The following is a 14518-nucleotide window of genomic DNA, read 5'->3' on the forward strand; positions in this document are numbered from 1 at the left end:
TGGATTCGTTTTGCGGTCGGAAAAAGCGGCTGGATGAAATGCCGGATTAAAATCGAGAGTTCTCGATAGAGGAAGAGTGCTCTCTACCTCTGGTTTTAATTTCGGCTTTGCTAGGAGCGATCTAGGATTGCGAGACGTTTCACTTGCGTGATCGGAATCGGAAAAGGTGATTAGATTGCCGAATATGCCCTTTTTATACCGGCTAATTACCCGCGCGTCGGCGCGCGGCGGATTTATCCCTTCCGAACGGGTTTCGGGAAAACGGTACGGTCGAGCCCGTTCGGAGGGATTCGGGTGTCGCGCCGAACGCGGGCTTTCGCCGGTCGGTGGTTCGGGGCGCCTCGGTAATCTCCGGTGTTTTTCGGCTCGGCAATTAACGGCCTAACGCCGTTCGAGTTTTTTGAAACGTTTAAAATTGTGGGACTTCCGCTTGGAGCATTGTTGAGTGAAGACGTGCGTGACAAAGCTCCGGTTAATATTGTGGCGACGTAGTTGGTGCCTCCGGTGCTTGGGCTGCCTCCAGCCGACGAAACTGCCTGCTCCAGCGGGGCTTGCTCCCCGTTGTTTATCTCGGCGCTCGACTTGGACCACAACTCCGAATATTCGCCTTTCTTGTGTGTGAGGCCTGGCGCCTCGGCGCTTGGCCATTTTGGTCGATTGGTCGACCGGCCACGTGGCGGATCTCTCAAGGGACACGGTCAGTACTCCGTTATCCATGCCTATCCAAAACCTACCTAATATTGTGACTAACGTTTCTAATGTTTCTGTTTTTGATTTTGACAAGGATAATAACATATTATCTAATTCCAACGTAGCCACCCTCTCCGACGAGGATAGGCTGAATGCCATTGCCCTTACCTTCCCCCCCTTTCCCCATCCTTGGATCCTGCTCTCGACCATGTATCTAATCCTATTTTAAATTCTAATCCTTCTACGTCTATTTCGCAGCGAATCTCGGAGGGAATGCTCTGCTCCGGCAGCTAAGCTTGCAACGGAAAATAAAAAAGACCAGCCTTCTGGTGCGTCGGATAAAGAACTTGTGAAACATAAGAACAAAAGAAAAAAGGAGTGTAAACCCACTTCATCAGTGAGTAAACGCCAGGTGCTGGGTGAGGGAGATAGCCTCTTCGATCAAGGTAGGACCGACCACGCTTCCTCTCTCTCTTCAAGTAGGGACGCTGCCTTGGAAGGTTCTCAGTGTTGTGGATTAGGCTTAAGGAGTACGCACAACAAGAGACGGAATAGACGGTTATACGTACGTGTAAGGATATACCATATAATTAAAGTCTTTATAAACTATCAGTTGTATTCCTTCCCAGCCTGATTGTGAATTCATTTAAACCCACACATAACATGGTGACAGCGGTGTAAATTGAAGAACAGACATAGAAAAGAGAAAGAAAACGAACTAACCTAAAAAATAATCATAATGGAAACAATTACAATGGGATCGTTAACATCATTGTGCACGGCTGGTGATATGGCAATTAATTGGAGAAAATTTAAGAGACAGTTTCTTACATTTGTCAATGCTTATTACGAGGAGGCAACGGAAAGTAGAAAAGTAGCCATATTACTACATTCGGCGGGGGAGGATGCTGCGGAAGTGTTTGAATCTTTTCAACTAAATGACGAAGATAAAAAGAAGCTAGAGATAGTACTGAGAAAATTCGATGAACATTATGTACCAGCAACAAATGTGACATATCAACGATATCTATTGTTCAATCGACGGCAAGAAGAAGGGGAAGCATATGAACATTATATGACTGCTTTGAAAAATATAAGTCTAACATGTGAATTAAGAGAATTAAGAGACAGTTTAGTTAAAGATGCATTCATCAGTGGAATACGAGACAAGAAGATCCAAGAAAAACTACTCAATACGATTGATATTGATATTAACAGAGCTCTTCAGATTTGTCGAACACATGTGACAGTAGCTGGTCAAGTTCAAAATATCAAAACTTTAGATGATAAAGAAGAGGCAAGCCTGGCAATCAAACAAGAAGCAAATATAGAAGTGCTAAAGAAGAGTAAAGGAAGAGATACAGGGGAGACCAGAATTGATAAGAAAAACAAGTCAAGAGGTAATATCAATCAACAAAAGAAGATCGAGTGCAAATACTGTGGCTACAAACATTGGTATGGAAGATGTCCAGCGTTTGGAAAAGAATGCTCAAAATGTAACAAGCGTAATCACTTTGCTAAAGTGTGCCAAGCAGAGAAGAAGAGACCGGTGGATACTATAGAAGAAAGAAATTTGGAGGGAGACGAAGACGTAGAGTACATGGTCGAGGAGCTTCAAGTCTCAGCTGTTTGCGATACAAAACAAAGCTCCAAGGAGTGGTATATTGTAAGTTTATTAGTTAAAGGACAAAAAGTAGAATTTAAATGCGATTCTGGTGCGCAGGTTAATGTCTTAAGTCTCAAACAATGTATACAGCTAGGTATTAATCCTAAAAAACTGGTAAAAACAAAGTCAGTAATTACGTCTTTTACTAAAAATAGACTACCGGTTGTGGGCAAATGTAACGTACCGTGTAGATATAAGAATATTGATTGTCTGGTTGAATTTTACGTAGTGGATATTGACTGTTTTAATATTCTAGGCCTAAATACTAGCGAACAGTTAGGATTCATTGTCAGAGTGGAGACAGTGTCAAAGGATGGAGATTGCTGGGTTCCTGCGGAATATAAGGAGCTGTTTGATGGTCAGGTGGGACATATACCGACAGAAGTCACAATTAAAGTAGATCCCAAAGTGGCACCGATAGTATTACCAGCGCGAAGAATTCCATACGCATTACGACCCCATGTAAAGGCAGAGTTAGATAGAATGCAAAAAATGGGTATTATTGAACCAATTACCGAACCTACGGATTGGGTTAGTCAGATGGTTATAGTAAGTAAAAAAGATGGAGATTTGAGAATTTGTCTGAACCCTCAACCGTTAAATAAAGCTATTAAGAGGGAACATTATATGTTTCCTATTATGGACGAAATTGCAGCTAAACTGGTGGGAGCTAAATATTTTTGTAAGTTAGATGCACAATCGGGATTTTGGATGATACCACTTGATAAGAATAGTTCTAAATTATGTACGTTTCAAACAGCTTGGGGAAGATATGCTTTTAAGAGGCTACCTTTTGGATTAAATTGTGCTCCAGAAATTTTTCATAGAATTATTTCACAAACTTTTGAAAATATTGAGAAGGTGGTTTCTTTTCAGGATGATATTCTACTGTGGGCAAGTACAAAAAAAGAACTGCATAGTGTTCTAATTAAAGTATTACAAGCAGCCAGAGCACAAGGCATAAAGTTTAATCCAAAAAAGTGTATTTTCGGTACAGAAACGATTAGTTTTTTAGGTCATAAATTTTGTCATAAAGGAATGTCGGTGAGTCAAGAAAAGACCAAAGCAATTAAAGAAATGAAAGATCCCACAAATAAACAATCACTTCACAAAGAGCCCTGGGAATGTTTAATTATATGTCAAAATTTATTCCAAATTACTCAGCAATTTGTGCCCCTTTAAGAGATTTGTTAAAAATAGATAATGAATTTGTATGGACTGATAGTTAAAGGAAGGCATTTCAGTTATTAAAAAAACTAATTACTCAAGCCTCAGTGTTAGGATACTATGATCCTAATAAAAAGTTAACGTTAAGTGTAGATGCAAGTTCGATAGAATTGGGGGCTACATTAATTCAAGAGGGTCAGCCTATTGCATATGCATCACGAGCATTAACCGAAGTACAAACAAGATATTCCGAAGTACAAACAAGATATTCACAAATAGAAAAGGAATTATTGGCAATATGCTTTGGGGTTGAGAGATTCAGACAATATATCTGGGGACGAGATGCAATACTAGTGGAAACGGATCACAAACCTTTAGTAGGAATTTTCAATAAGCCATTATACAAAGTTCCAACGCGATTACAAAGAATGATGTTAAGACTTCAACCGTTTCGTCTGACCATTAAACATGTTCCAGGCAAATATATGTACATTGCGGATACATTGTCCAGAGATTTTTCAAGAACTAGTTGTGATAGTAGTGATAGTCAAAAGGACTTTGATGAAGACATAGAAAAGCAAATAGCAATGCTAATTGAAAATATACCGGTAACAAAGGATAATTGGAAACTAATTTCACAAGGTTATCTAGAGGATTCGTTATTAACAAAAGTAAAACAATACATTTTGAAAGGATGGCCTACAAATTATAAAGAGATTGAGGAGAAGGTGAAACCGTTTTTTGAATTCAAAGAGGAGTTAGTGGTCATTAAAGAAATAATCTTTAGAGGGGATAGGATTTTAATTCCAACAGCCTTAAAAAAATACATGCTGACTAAGCTGCACACAGGTCATCCTGGCATAAATAGAATGATCAAAAGAGCTGAAATGACGATGTATTGGAAAGGAATAAATCAGGACATAAAAAAATATGTGAAGTCGTGCAAAAGTTGTCAGAAATTTCAAAATGGTCAAATTAAACAAATAATGAGATACAAAAAGGTTCCAAAGTTGCCATGGGCAGAGGTAGGCTGTGATATATTTGAGTTAAATCAGAAATACTATATAGTAGTAGTGGACTCATTATCAAATTTTATTGAGGTAGTATCGTTAAGTGATTTGAAAAGTTCTACAGTCATTGAGAAATTAAAGACAATTTTTGCTAGACATGGCATACCGTTGATACTATACACGGACGGAGCGTTATGCTTTGATTCTGAACTGTTTAAACGATTTACAAAAAATTGGAGTTTTACCCATATTATGTCTAGTCCTCATTATCCAAAATCTAATGGATTAGCAGAAAGTGCGGTTAAATCAATAAAGAAACTATTTAAAAAAGCATTCGATGCTGGAGAGGATCCTTATTTGGCTCTGTTAAATTTAAGAAATACGCCTCGCGATAAAGTCCATTTTCCTGCTTCGCTTCTAATGGGTAGAAATTTACGAACCAACATTCCGTGCTCATTCAAAATGTTAATTCCTAAAATAACGTATAAGAAGGATCAAATAATATTAAAGCAAAATAAAATGTTATCAAAACAGTATTATGACAAAACAGCTAGAAAAGAGACTAAGTTCAAAGTTGGAGAACCAATATTATTTCAAAAAATGCCCAAAGCAACATGGACTCCAGGAACAGTCCAAGCAATTGGATCCACTCCAAGATCATATGTAGTTCAAGGTGAGAAAGGAGGAGTATATAATAGAAATAACATTCACATAAATTCAAGAGAAAAGTTATCTGATAAAAATGAAACGGAAGTGTCAGTACAGAGAACGGGTGATATTGAGAATGCAAGTAATAACTCAGTTGATGGAAAAGAAAAGATCAGATCTAATGGGAGTAAGCAGGAAGGTTCACAGTATGTAACAAGGGCTGGACGCACAGTTAAAAAACCAGAAAAATTTAAAGATTATTTATATATGAAATAGAAATAAGAATACAGTAATAATCGATAACGTTAATAACTCTCACAATAGAATTAAGTTATAATGTAAAAAAAAAAAAAAAAAAAAAAAAAATTAATTATAATGTAGGCAAATATGTGATCTATCTGTAAGTTATGAATAAGTACTACTTTGTTTAGTTTGTATGGCAAGATGCAATTAAAAGGGGAGATGTTGTGGATTAGGCTTAAGGAGTACGCACAACAAGAGACGGAATAGACGGTTATACGTACGTGTAAGGATATACTATATAATTAAAGTCTTTATAAACTATCAGTTGTATTCCTTCCCAGCCTGATTGTGAATTCATTTAAACCCACACATAACACTCAGAATTCCTCCCCGCATGATATTAATTGTTATGATTCAAGGTCTCTGGGCCCTTTTGATGTCATCATCCAGAAGAATAGCCTCAATAATAATAATAATAACAATAATGACTTTAATAATAGCACTAATAATAACAATATCACTAGTGACAACAACAATAACTCAAGGCCTTCTGCCATCGATCCTTTAGCAATTGGTCGATTTCTTTTTTCTCAAAATAAAAGTGACATCCTTGAATTAAAGAGAACGGGTTTTTCTAAAATAAACATTCGCTGCAAAACATCGCATGCGGCCAATTCTCTTGTGTCGAGTCAAGTTTTGAAGGACAAAGGCTACTCTGTATACATTCCGATGTATAGAACAACTCGCAGAGGCATTATTCGGGGTGTCTCTCTCGACCTTTCGGAGAGTGAAATTCTTGACGGCTTGGAATCGGATGTTGACGTCACTTCGGTCCAGAGACTCAGCAAACGCATGAGGCCCCCCCTGCCTCTGCTCCTTCGTCTCAGGCTCAAATAAACGCTGACAATAACAACTTATTTGCACCGTCTCGCTCTATTTCAATCACCTTCAAAGACCAGACTTTGCCAAATTCTATCAGCCTCTATATGATTAGGTATCCGGTCGCTCCGTTTATTTCAAAGACTTTTTTCTGTTACAAGTGCTTCCGTTTTGGCCATATCGGTGCACAATGCAAGGGTCGTGCTCGATGCATTGATTGCGGCGGCGCGAGACATGGGGGCGAGGGGGTTTGCCCCGGGAGGGGTGCACCCCGGTTTGTATTAACTGCGGAGGACCGCACAAAGCATCTAATCTGTCTTGCCCGGAATACTTGGTTCAGAGGAGAATCAGAGAGCTTTCGGCGCGTGAAAACATCCCTTTTACGGAGGCGGGCGGGGGCTTCGGGAAGGGGCCCGGCCCCGCCGGCCCGGGGGGGACTTCCCCCGGCTTCCGGGATCTCCTCCCCGGGGGGGTTCGCTTTCCGCGCCCCCGGGGCCGCCCTGGTTATTCTCCGACGTACTGTCCTCCGCGCGGGCGGGTTTCGGCGGACCGCCTGCGGATTTTGCAGGCTCTCGCCCGCTCTCCCCGGACCCTGCTCGCCTTGGCGGGCCGGTCGGTCCCGGTCTCGGTCCCTTCGATCCTGGGGGATCTTCTGGGGGGTTCGGGCGGGGGTCGGGGGTGCGGGGCGGGGAGCGCCCCGAAAACAGTAACAAAACAAGTAAGGTAGACACCGTGAGCTCGTTTAATTTTAGCTTTAGACCGAGTAGTGGAGCCAGTGATTTTTCGGCGCCGCCCGCTCGCCCGCCGACCGGGAGGGTTCCTCCCTCGGGGGATGGTCCTCCTGCCTTCCGCGCCTCTCCCCCTCTGTTCTTCCCGAATGGTAGAGTCCCTTCCGCTTCCGGGGACGGGGTGGCTCTGGGGGCGCCCTCCGCTGTACCGCCTTTATTCCTGCTGTTGGGCAGTTTTCTGGGGCTTGACTCTGCACAGCTCGAATGTATTAAACAGTTGATCAACACGCTAATAAACAAACTGGAACCTGTATTGAAAGTTTGCGGCCTCTGGGATGTGATGCTCGATTTTGTTGGCAGATTTCTGTTGACTCCACGAGCCGACTTGGCTGGGGGGAAACTTCCTCGAGATGACTAGCCCGCTATCAACGGACCATCTAGCCTCGGAACCCCTAGCTATCCTTCAGTGGAACTGCCACTCAATCTTAAGTAAACTTGACGCTTCCCTATCGCTTTTCAGGGAATATGACATTGTAGTGCTCTCTGAAACTTGGTTGACATCAGACTCTCGTTTTAATTTATTTAATTTTAATGTCTTTCGCAGGGACTCAGACACCAGACAGGGAGGTGGATTGGCTCTGGCGATTCGCCCAACTTTATCTTACTCTTATATCAATGACTCCTTCATTCTCGAAGGTAGATTTATTTCTCAAACCATCTCCGTTCACTATTCTAACTTTGACTTGACCATAATCTCGGTCTACAGATACCCCTCTAGCTCTCTTTCTGCCGAGGAGTATGATGCCTTGTTTTCCTTCTGTTGCTCCTTCTCGCATGTCATTTTGTTAGGCGACTTCAACGCACATCATGGTGAATGAAGTGGGGGACCGGCGGATACTGAGGGCGAGCGTCTTTTCACCTCGGCCATGGAGGCTTCTTTTACTTGCCTCAACGACGGTTCGTCAACATTTATGACGCGCCCGGGCCAGAGATTATCGGCCATTGATCTAACCTTCATCTCACCTTCGATCATAGGCCTATGCGATTGGACCGTGCTTGGCGACACTTATTTCAGTGACCATTTTCCGACTGCCACTCTATTTAATCGTCCTCCGAACAGAAAATCTTTCTTCTCACACAGAGTTAAACACTCCAAGGCATTGGACGAGCGATTTGTCGAAAACTTACACTCTTCTTTTGATTCACTTAGGGTGGCTCTCGGCGACTCGTCGCTGGACAATAAGCCCTGCCAATAAGTACACAGTTTTTACCGATCACCTCCTTCGTCAGTGGCCGTCTCCTTCTGAAAGGTCAAATCCGCCCAGTAAATCTTTCGCTAAAACAAAAGCGAAAAAGAAAAGATTTTCACCTCCGTCTCCGTGGTGGAATGAGGCTTGCCAGCGGGCCGTCGATTCTAGGCGCTCTCTTCTCTCTCTTTTTAAGGCGCATCCATCCTTCCAAAACTACCTCGCCTTCAAAAAGCAGGAGGCGATCACTAAGAAAACTTTGAAAGCCGAAAAGAGAAAGGGATGGAGGGAGTTTTGTGGCAAGCTCGGCCCCAGGACGCCGATTTCTCATCTCTGGAAATTCGTCAAGCGATTCAGGTCTCGACACTTTGAATTCAGGACCTTGTACTCATCCAATGCCTTCCATTCACCACCGGTTTGCAATACTATCAGCTCCCTCTGCCCTCCTTTTGTCTTTGACCGAATTTACTCTTCTCTCAACGACTTTTCACACAATTATTCCTGCAAAATTTTTGATGACCCGTTCTCAATCCAAGAAATAACTTCAGTAATACGCAACCTAAAAATCGGTTCTTCTCCGGGCTTTGACAAAATAGATAACAAAATGATCTCCTTATTACCAATAGAATACCTCCAATCCCTACTCGATATCTTTAATTCCATATTCGATTCAGGCTCCTTTCCGAGTACCTGGCGTCATTCCCTTGTTTTTCTTATCCCTAAATCATCACCCGGCAAACTTCCCGACCAATTTCATTAACTTCATGTCTACTCAAACTTTTCGAAAGAATTATTCTGTATCGCTTGGCATGGTGGGTTGAATCGTCACTTATTCTCCCTCCTTTTCAATTCGGATTTCGTAAGAGAGCCTCATGCCTCGACAACCTTGGCATATTATGCACAGAAATCCATCGAGGATTCATTTCCAAACACGCGACATGTGCTCTATTCCTCGATGTTCAGGGGGCGTTTGACAATATAGTCCCTGCTATTTTGGTGTCTCACCTAATCGACTTGGGCCTTCCGCCTAAATTTTGCTGGTTTGTGTTTCAGCTGATTTGTTTCAGAGAGCTGCAGTTCGTGATCGACGGAAGTTTGACGGAGCGACTCTATTCGTACAAGGGGATTCCGCAGGGGTCCATCTTGAGCCCGATTCTTTTCAATATTTATCTGGCCAAATGTGGGTCGGCCCTGACTCGACACTGCAATATAGTCCAGTTCGCCGACGACATAGCCTTGTTTGTCCGTTCGGAAGACATTGCGTCTTCCTTACTGACTCTTCAGCAGTCTGCGGAGGCGCTCTCAGATTTTTTACGGGAAAGGGGGCTAAACGTGTCTCCTTCCAAATCTTCCCTAATGATATTCACCAATAAAAGAAGTGTTCCGGCGAATAGTTCGATTCATCTCGGAGACTACGAGATCCGTCCGGTCCCATCCGCCAGATTTCTGGGAGTGCTGCTTGACGCGCGCCTCACCGGGGCTCTCAATGCCAAACTAATTATCAATAGATGCAATAAACTTTCTAACATTATTAAATTCCTAAGGGGAGTCTGGTGGGGATCCGACCAGCGAACCTTGCTTGGCATTTATAAGGCTCTAATCAGAGGGACTACGAACTACGCCGCCTTCCTCTTTCCGCATCACAACGGGGCTTTGGCGGAGAGGCTCGAGAGGGTGTCCCGCAGAGCCCTGAGGCACTGTATTGGTCTGAGGAACTCCACTCCCTGCAATATCGTGTACGCTGAGTCGGCTGTTGGTCCGGCCCGATTCAGGTCCAACTATTTAGCTCAAAAACTTCTAATCAAATCCCTGGCCAGCAGGCCAAGTCCCCTGATTGGTAAATTGGAGGATCTGCATGCTGACCACTTTGGATCTGGTTTCCGCACTGACCTCCTGGGCAAGTTCCCGTTGTATCGCGCCTTCCGAGCCGTAAAGGACTACAAACACAGAATTGCAACTTTCACGAGGATACCGTTGTACTTGTTCTCCTATGAAACTTCGACTTTCGTTCCGGAAGTCGACTTCACACCATCCTCGGTCGTGGATGACATCAGATCTGCTTCAATTCCGCAGCTTGTCTTTCATTCGCACTTTCAGGACATTATCGTGAATAGATGCTCATTCTTCACAGATGCATCCAAATCTGAAGCGCTCCCGCACTTAGGCGCAGCTTATTATTCTCCTGATATTCAGATACAGCGAAAATATAAGCTCAATAGCTTCTTTTCAATCTTTTCCGCTGAATGCATTGCTATAATCTACGCTATGGATTGCATCTTGGAAAGAGCCATCAAAAAATCCGCGATATTTACTGATGCCCGCAATGTCGTAGAGACTCTATCAAACAACTCCCAGGATAGAGACCTCTCTTATCTAATTTTCGTTCTGAAAAACAAGCTGAGGTCTGCTTTCTTGCAGAATCTCGATGTCATCATAGTCTGGGTTTCTTCTCATGTAGGAATTTTAGGGAACGAAACGGCGGACTTCCTCGCGGGAGAGGCTGCGAGAGAGGGCGGGGCGACAAACTATCTCCCTCCCCACTCTGACTTTTATGCCATAGCCAAAGAGAAATATTTTTCAGTAACCAAAAAATACCTGTCAGCTCGATCGGAAATCAAGGGTACGCAATATTTTAATCTTTATCCGACGTTTGCGAGAAGGCCCTGGTTTGATGGGTTTGATCTCGATAGAGCAGAAATTGCCACCATTAGCAGAATCAGATCTAACCATTATAACTTGAATTACAGCCTCCATAGATGTGGTCTCGTCCCTCACCCCCGGTGTCATTGTGGATTGTCTCGCCAGGACATTAACCACATCCTGTGGTCCTGCCCATTGTATGAGTGCCACCGCGCCCCTATGTTGCAGTCTCTACGTGAAACTGAAGTCGCCTCCTCCCTACGACGTGTTTGTCCTGTTGAAGAATCCTTCTATCCGGGTCATCAACCCCGTCCTTGCCTTCCTTCGCAGGACTGACCTGCATCCGTGACCCCTGTGACTGGTCGTTGGCTGCCTTTTTTCGAGATCTAGTGAATTGGCAGCATACTTTTTGGAATTTTAAAACCAGCGATGCTATCTGGCAGCATGGGCGGAGCTATTTGAGCCCAGTGCCACCAACTGAAGAAGAAGAAGAAGAAGTTTAAAATTGTGGGCGCACCGCGCCCCTGCCCTTGCCCGGCGGGTGTTCTGCCGGGCGGCAGCTTCCGGCGGATCGCATGCCGGGAATAACGATGCGTTTTAGGGGGTGCACGGGGTGCATCGTTACAAAATATTCATAATTCTCTTAAATAATGTTCCGATGAACTTAGAATTTACGTGTAACATATTGATTTAAATATATATAATTTGTTTTTTTTTAATGTATAATTTATATTGCATAATTCTACTTTGAAAACTGAAAAGGACAAATACCGTTAAGATCAATAATATATAATATATATATATATACAGTGACCGGCAAAAATAAAAAGCCACCTTAACTATAAAACTGATTTGATGCTAAAAGGTAAAAAAAATTCATTATAAAGTTTTTTATAACTAAAACTGAAAATTTATTAAGTAATTTAATGTTTTTAATTAAAAAGAAATCATTTTTTATTTAATACTGTATTTATTTCTATATAATCATTTATTTAAGAGTGACAAAATAAAAAAGCCAGTTAAGGTAACATAGTATTATGATTTAAAAAAACAACAATATTATTTTAATTAATAATTAATATGATTTCCTTTAGCCTCAATTACTTTTTGCAGTCTTTTTGGTATACTTTCAATTAAATTTTTTAAATGTTGTGGATCCAAATTCTCCCAGGCTAGTTGTAATGCTTCAAAATAAGAATTCTTGTTAATTACTCCGTTTTTATTAATCCTATTATCCAAAATTGCCCAGAAATTTTCGATAGGGTTTAAATCTGGAGATTGCGGAGGCCATTCAAGTTGTTTAATTCGGCAGGAACGAAAAAAAGCTTGACTTTTCTTTGCTGTGTGTTTCGAGTCATTATCTTGTTGGAAAATGAAATTATCTTCTAGTCCGAGTTTCAACAAACACTCCTCCAAATTTTCATTTATTATATCAATGTAGACATCTGCTGTCATAATTCCGTTAATTTTGACAAGATTTCCCACTCCTGCCCATGAGAAACATCCCCAGACTAAAATATTTCCTCCGCCATACTTTACAGTTTTCTGAATATGACGATCTTGAAGCTCTTCGCCGTGTTTTCTCCAGACTCTAATCCGCTTCTTTTGTCCAAATAACTCGAATTTGCTTTCATCTGTCCATAAAATATTTTTCCAGAAGTCCAATGACATATTTGCATACTTCCGAGCAAATTGCAAACGTTTTTTCTTATTGGTGACGCTAAAGAAAGGTCGTTTACGTGCAAACCGGCTGTGTAAATTTGCTTCATTGAGTCTTCGACGTACAGTGCGGTCAGAAACAGTAAGATAAATGTTTTCCTGAATTTCTCTAACAGTAATCTTTGGATTTTTCTTAACTTCACGGATTATTTTCATATCCTCCCGCTTGGATGTTGCTCGTTTTCGACCTCTTCCGATTCTATCTGCCACCGATCCAGTTGATTGAAATTTTCTTCTGATCTGTTCTACTGCTCCTCTACTTACTTCATAATTTTTGGCTATATTCCGTTGGGAAAGACCTTTTTGAATATCTCGCACAATTAAGTTTCGAACTTGTGTGGAAATTGATCTTCCTCCCATTTTTGACCGCGAATTTTTTGTAATAATCGAGATAAGCCAATGTTGCAAAAATGATTAACAACAACGAGAAGTGAGCGCAATAACACGAACATGTTGACATGACAACCAAACAAAATATTGTATATATTAAATCGAACAAATCTGAATGGCTTTTTTATTTTGTCAATATAATAAACAGCAATATTTAAGAAATATAAATAAAACTGAACAGTAAAAAATAATTTATGTGATTGTAACATAAAATTTTAAAATAAATAATAAATGCTTTTTCTTTCATCAATGAAAATCTCATTGTTTTAATATTTTTACTCTTTCATTAAGCAAAACAGTATAACTAGGAAAATGGCTTTTTATTTTTGCCGGTCACTGTATATATATATATATATATATATATATATATATATATATATGTATAATATATACGTATAATATATATGTGGTGTCTGGTAATAATCTAATCACGTCTCATCTGCAGGTAGAGTAATTTTGGATTGAACAAAAATAATTTCTGTACGATTAAACATTGGGATTAATAATTAAACAATCAATACTCAATTAATAATAAAAATTTAATTATGTATTGCGTTTAGCAAATGCGTAACATCTCTTGGAATATTTCTTTTCGTTACGCATTCTCTATTCTCATGTGGATTTTTAATAATTAATTCCTCATTAATTATTTTGAAAATCATACAAAACGGTAGGGAACTTTTTTATTTGATTTGATCCACTCTGCACACGAAAGGTAAATATGATTATTATCAGATCTGTATGTGTATAAGTACATCTATTTTTTGCAATAAATGCTTTTAAGATTTTACATTTTTACTCGAAAATAATAAAAGAATGAATAAATTTAATCTTTTTCTCAAAAATAATAAAAAAAATAAAATTTAAAAAATATCCTCTTAAAGCTGTACAGCTACTAGAAACTAAATATGCAATAAAATTTTTATCAAAAATATTATTTAATTAATAATTCAATATTTAATGTAGAAAATTAATTTTGATTGCTGCGAATTTAAAAAGGGTGTTTTACTTTTAAAATTCTTTATATTACTATTTGTAGATAAATTTACATATTTTTTGAAATATTATATTTTACAATTTATGAATTTGAATAAAAAATTTTCGTATTTGAATATATTTTCTAAAAACCACAAATTAGTTTATCGCAATAATCGCATTAATATGTTTTTTAAACTATTAGCGTATTTTAAACTGCGTATTTCTACTTTGCGCTTTCGTTAAACTTTGTGACATAATGCATATGTAGATTTTATTTTAATTGTAAAATTACACTGATTATACAATCCACACATTTTCCTGTTAAATTTTCCGATTGAAGCTTATATATTGATTTGTCACACAAGTTATACATTCATATCTGATTTATATTACAGTTGAAAAAGACGTTAATAAAACGCGTTTTGTTCCATGATTTGAGTCACTGTAGTAATCAGTTTTGCAAAGTTGTGTTTTTATTAGAATCGCCAAGCACTGCTTTTATAAAAAATTTTT

The 14518-nt window shown here is 40.0% G+C and overlaps 2 protein-coding genes across 2 annotated transcripts; both read left to right on the forward strand.

Moving 5' to 3' along the window:
• Positions 1–1429: 1429 nt before the first annotated feature.
• On the forward strand, positions 1430–5691 carry LOC105250139 (uncharacterized protein K02A2.6-like). Its single transcript, XM_025406796.1, has 3 exons — positions 1430–3400; positions 3601–5387; positions 5613–5691. Exons 1-3 carry the CDS (start codon positions 1430–1432, stop codon positions 5689–5691), a joined length of 3837 nt encoding a protein of 1278 aa, XP_025262581.1.
• Positions 5692–8882: 3191 nt separating this feature from the next.
• On the forward strand, positions 8883–11267 carry LOC112637350. The gene is made up of 3 exons (XM_025406797.1): positions 8883–9030; positions 9120–10898; positions 11026–11267. The coding sequence occupies exons 1-3, from the start codon at positions 8883–8885 to the stop codon at positions 11265–11267; spliced, it is 2169 nt and encodes a 722-aa protein (XP_025262582.1).
• Positions 11268–14518: the final 3251 nt, after the last annotated feature.

The sequence above is a fragment of the Camponotus floridanus genome, unplaced genomic scaffold (assembly GCF_003227725.1).
Source record: "Camponotus floridanus strain SB8 unplaced genomic scaffold, Cflo_v7.5 scaffold154, whole genome shotgun sequence".
Lineage (NCBI taxonomy): Eukaryota > Metazoa > Arthropoda > Insecta > Hymenoptera > Formicidae > Camponotus > Camponotus floridanus.

What these genes read in the sequence shown, in the direction of transcription:
- LOC105250139 (XM_025406796.1), top strand. Translation starts at nt 1,430, where the DNA reads ATGGAAACAATTACAATGGGATCGTTAACATCATTGTGCACGGCTGGT. An exon ending in TTTGTCATAAAGGAATGTCG is followed by an intron (nt 3,401 to 3,600) that starts GTGAGTCAAGAA and finishes AAGGCATTTCAG; the next exon opens with TTATTAAAAAAACTAATTAC. An exon ending in AGTAAGCAGGAAGGTTCACA is followed by an intron (nt 5,388 to 5,612) that starts GTATGTAACAAG and finishes TACTTTGTTTAG; the next exon opens with TTTGTATGGCAAGATGCAAT.
- LOC112637350 (XM_025406797.1), top strand. Translation starts at nt 8,883, where the DNA reads ATGATCTCCTTATTACCAATAGAATACCTCCAATCCCTACTCGATATC. An exon ending in CGGCAAACTTCCCGACCAAT is followed by an intron (nt 9,031 to 9,119) that starts TTCATTAACTTC and finishes TTATTCTCCCTC; the next exon opens with CTTTTCAATTCGGATTTCGT. An exon ending in AGCTCGATCGGAAATCAAGG is followed by an intron (nt 10,899 to 11,025) that starts GTACGCAATATT and finishes CTTGAATTACAG; the next exon opens with CCTCCATAGATGTGGTCTCG.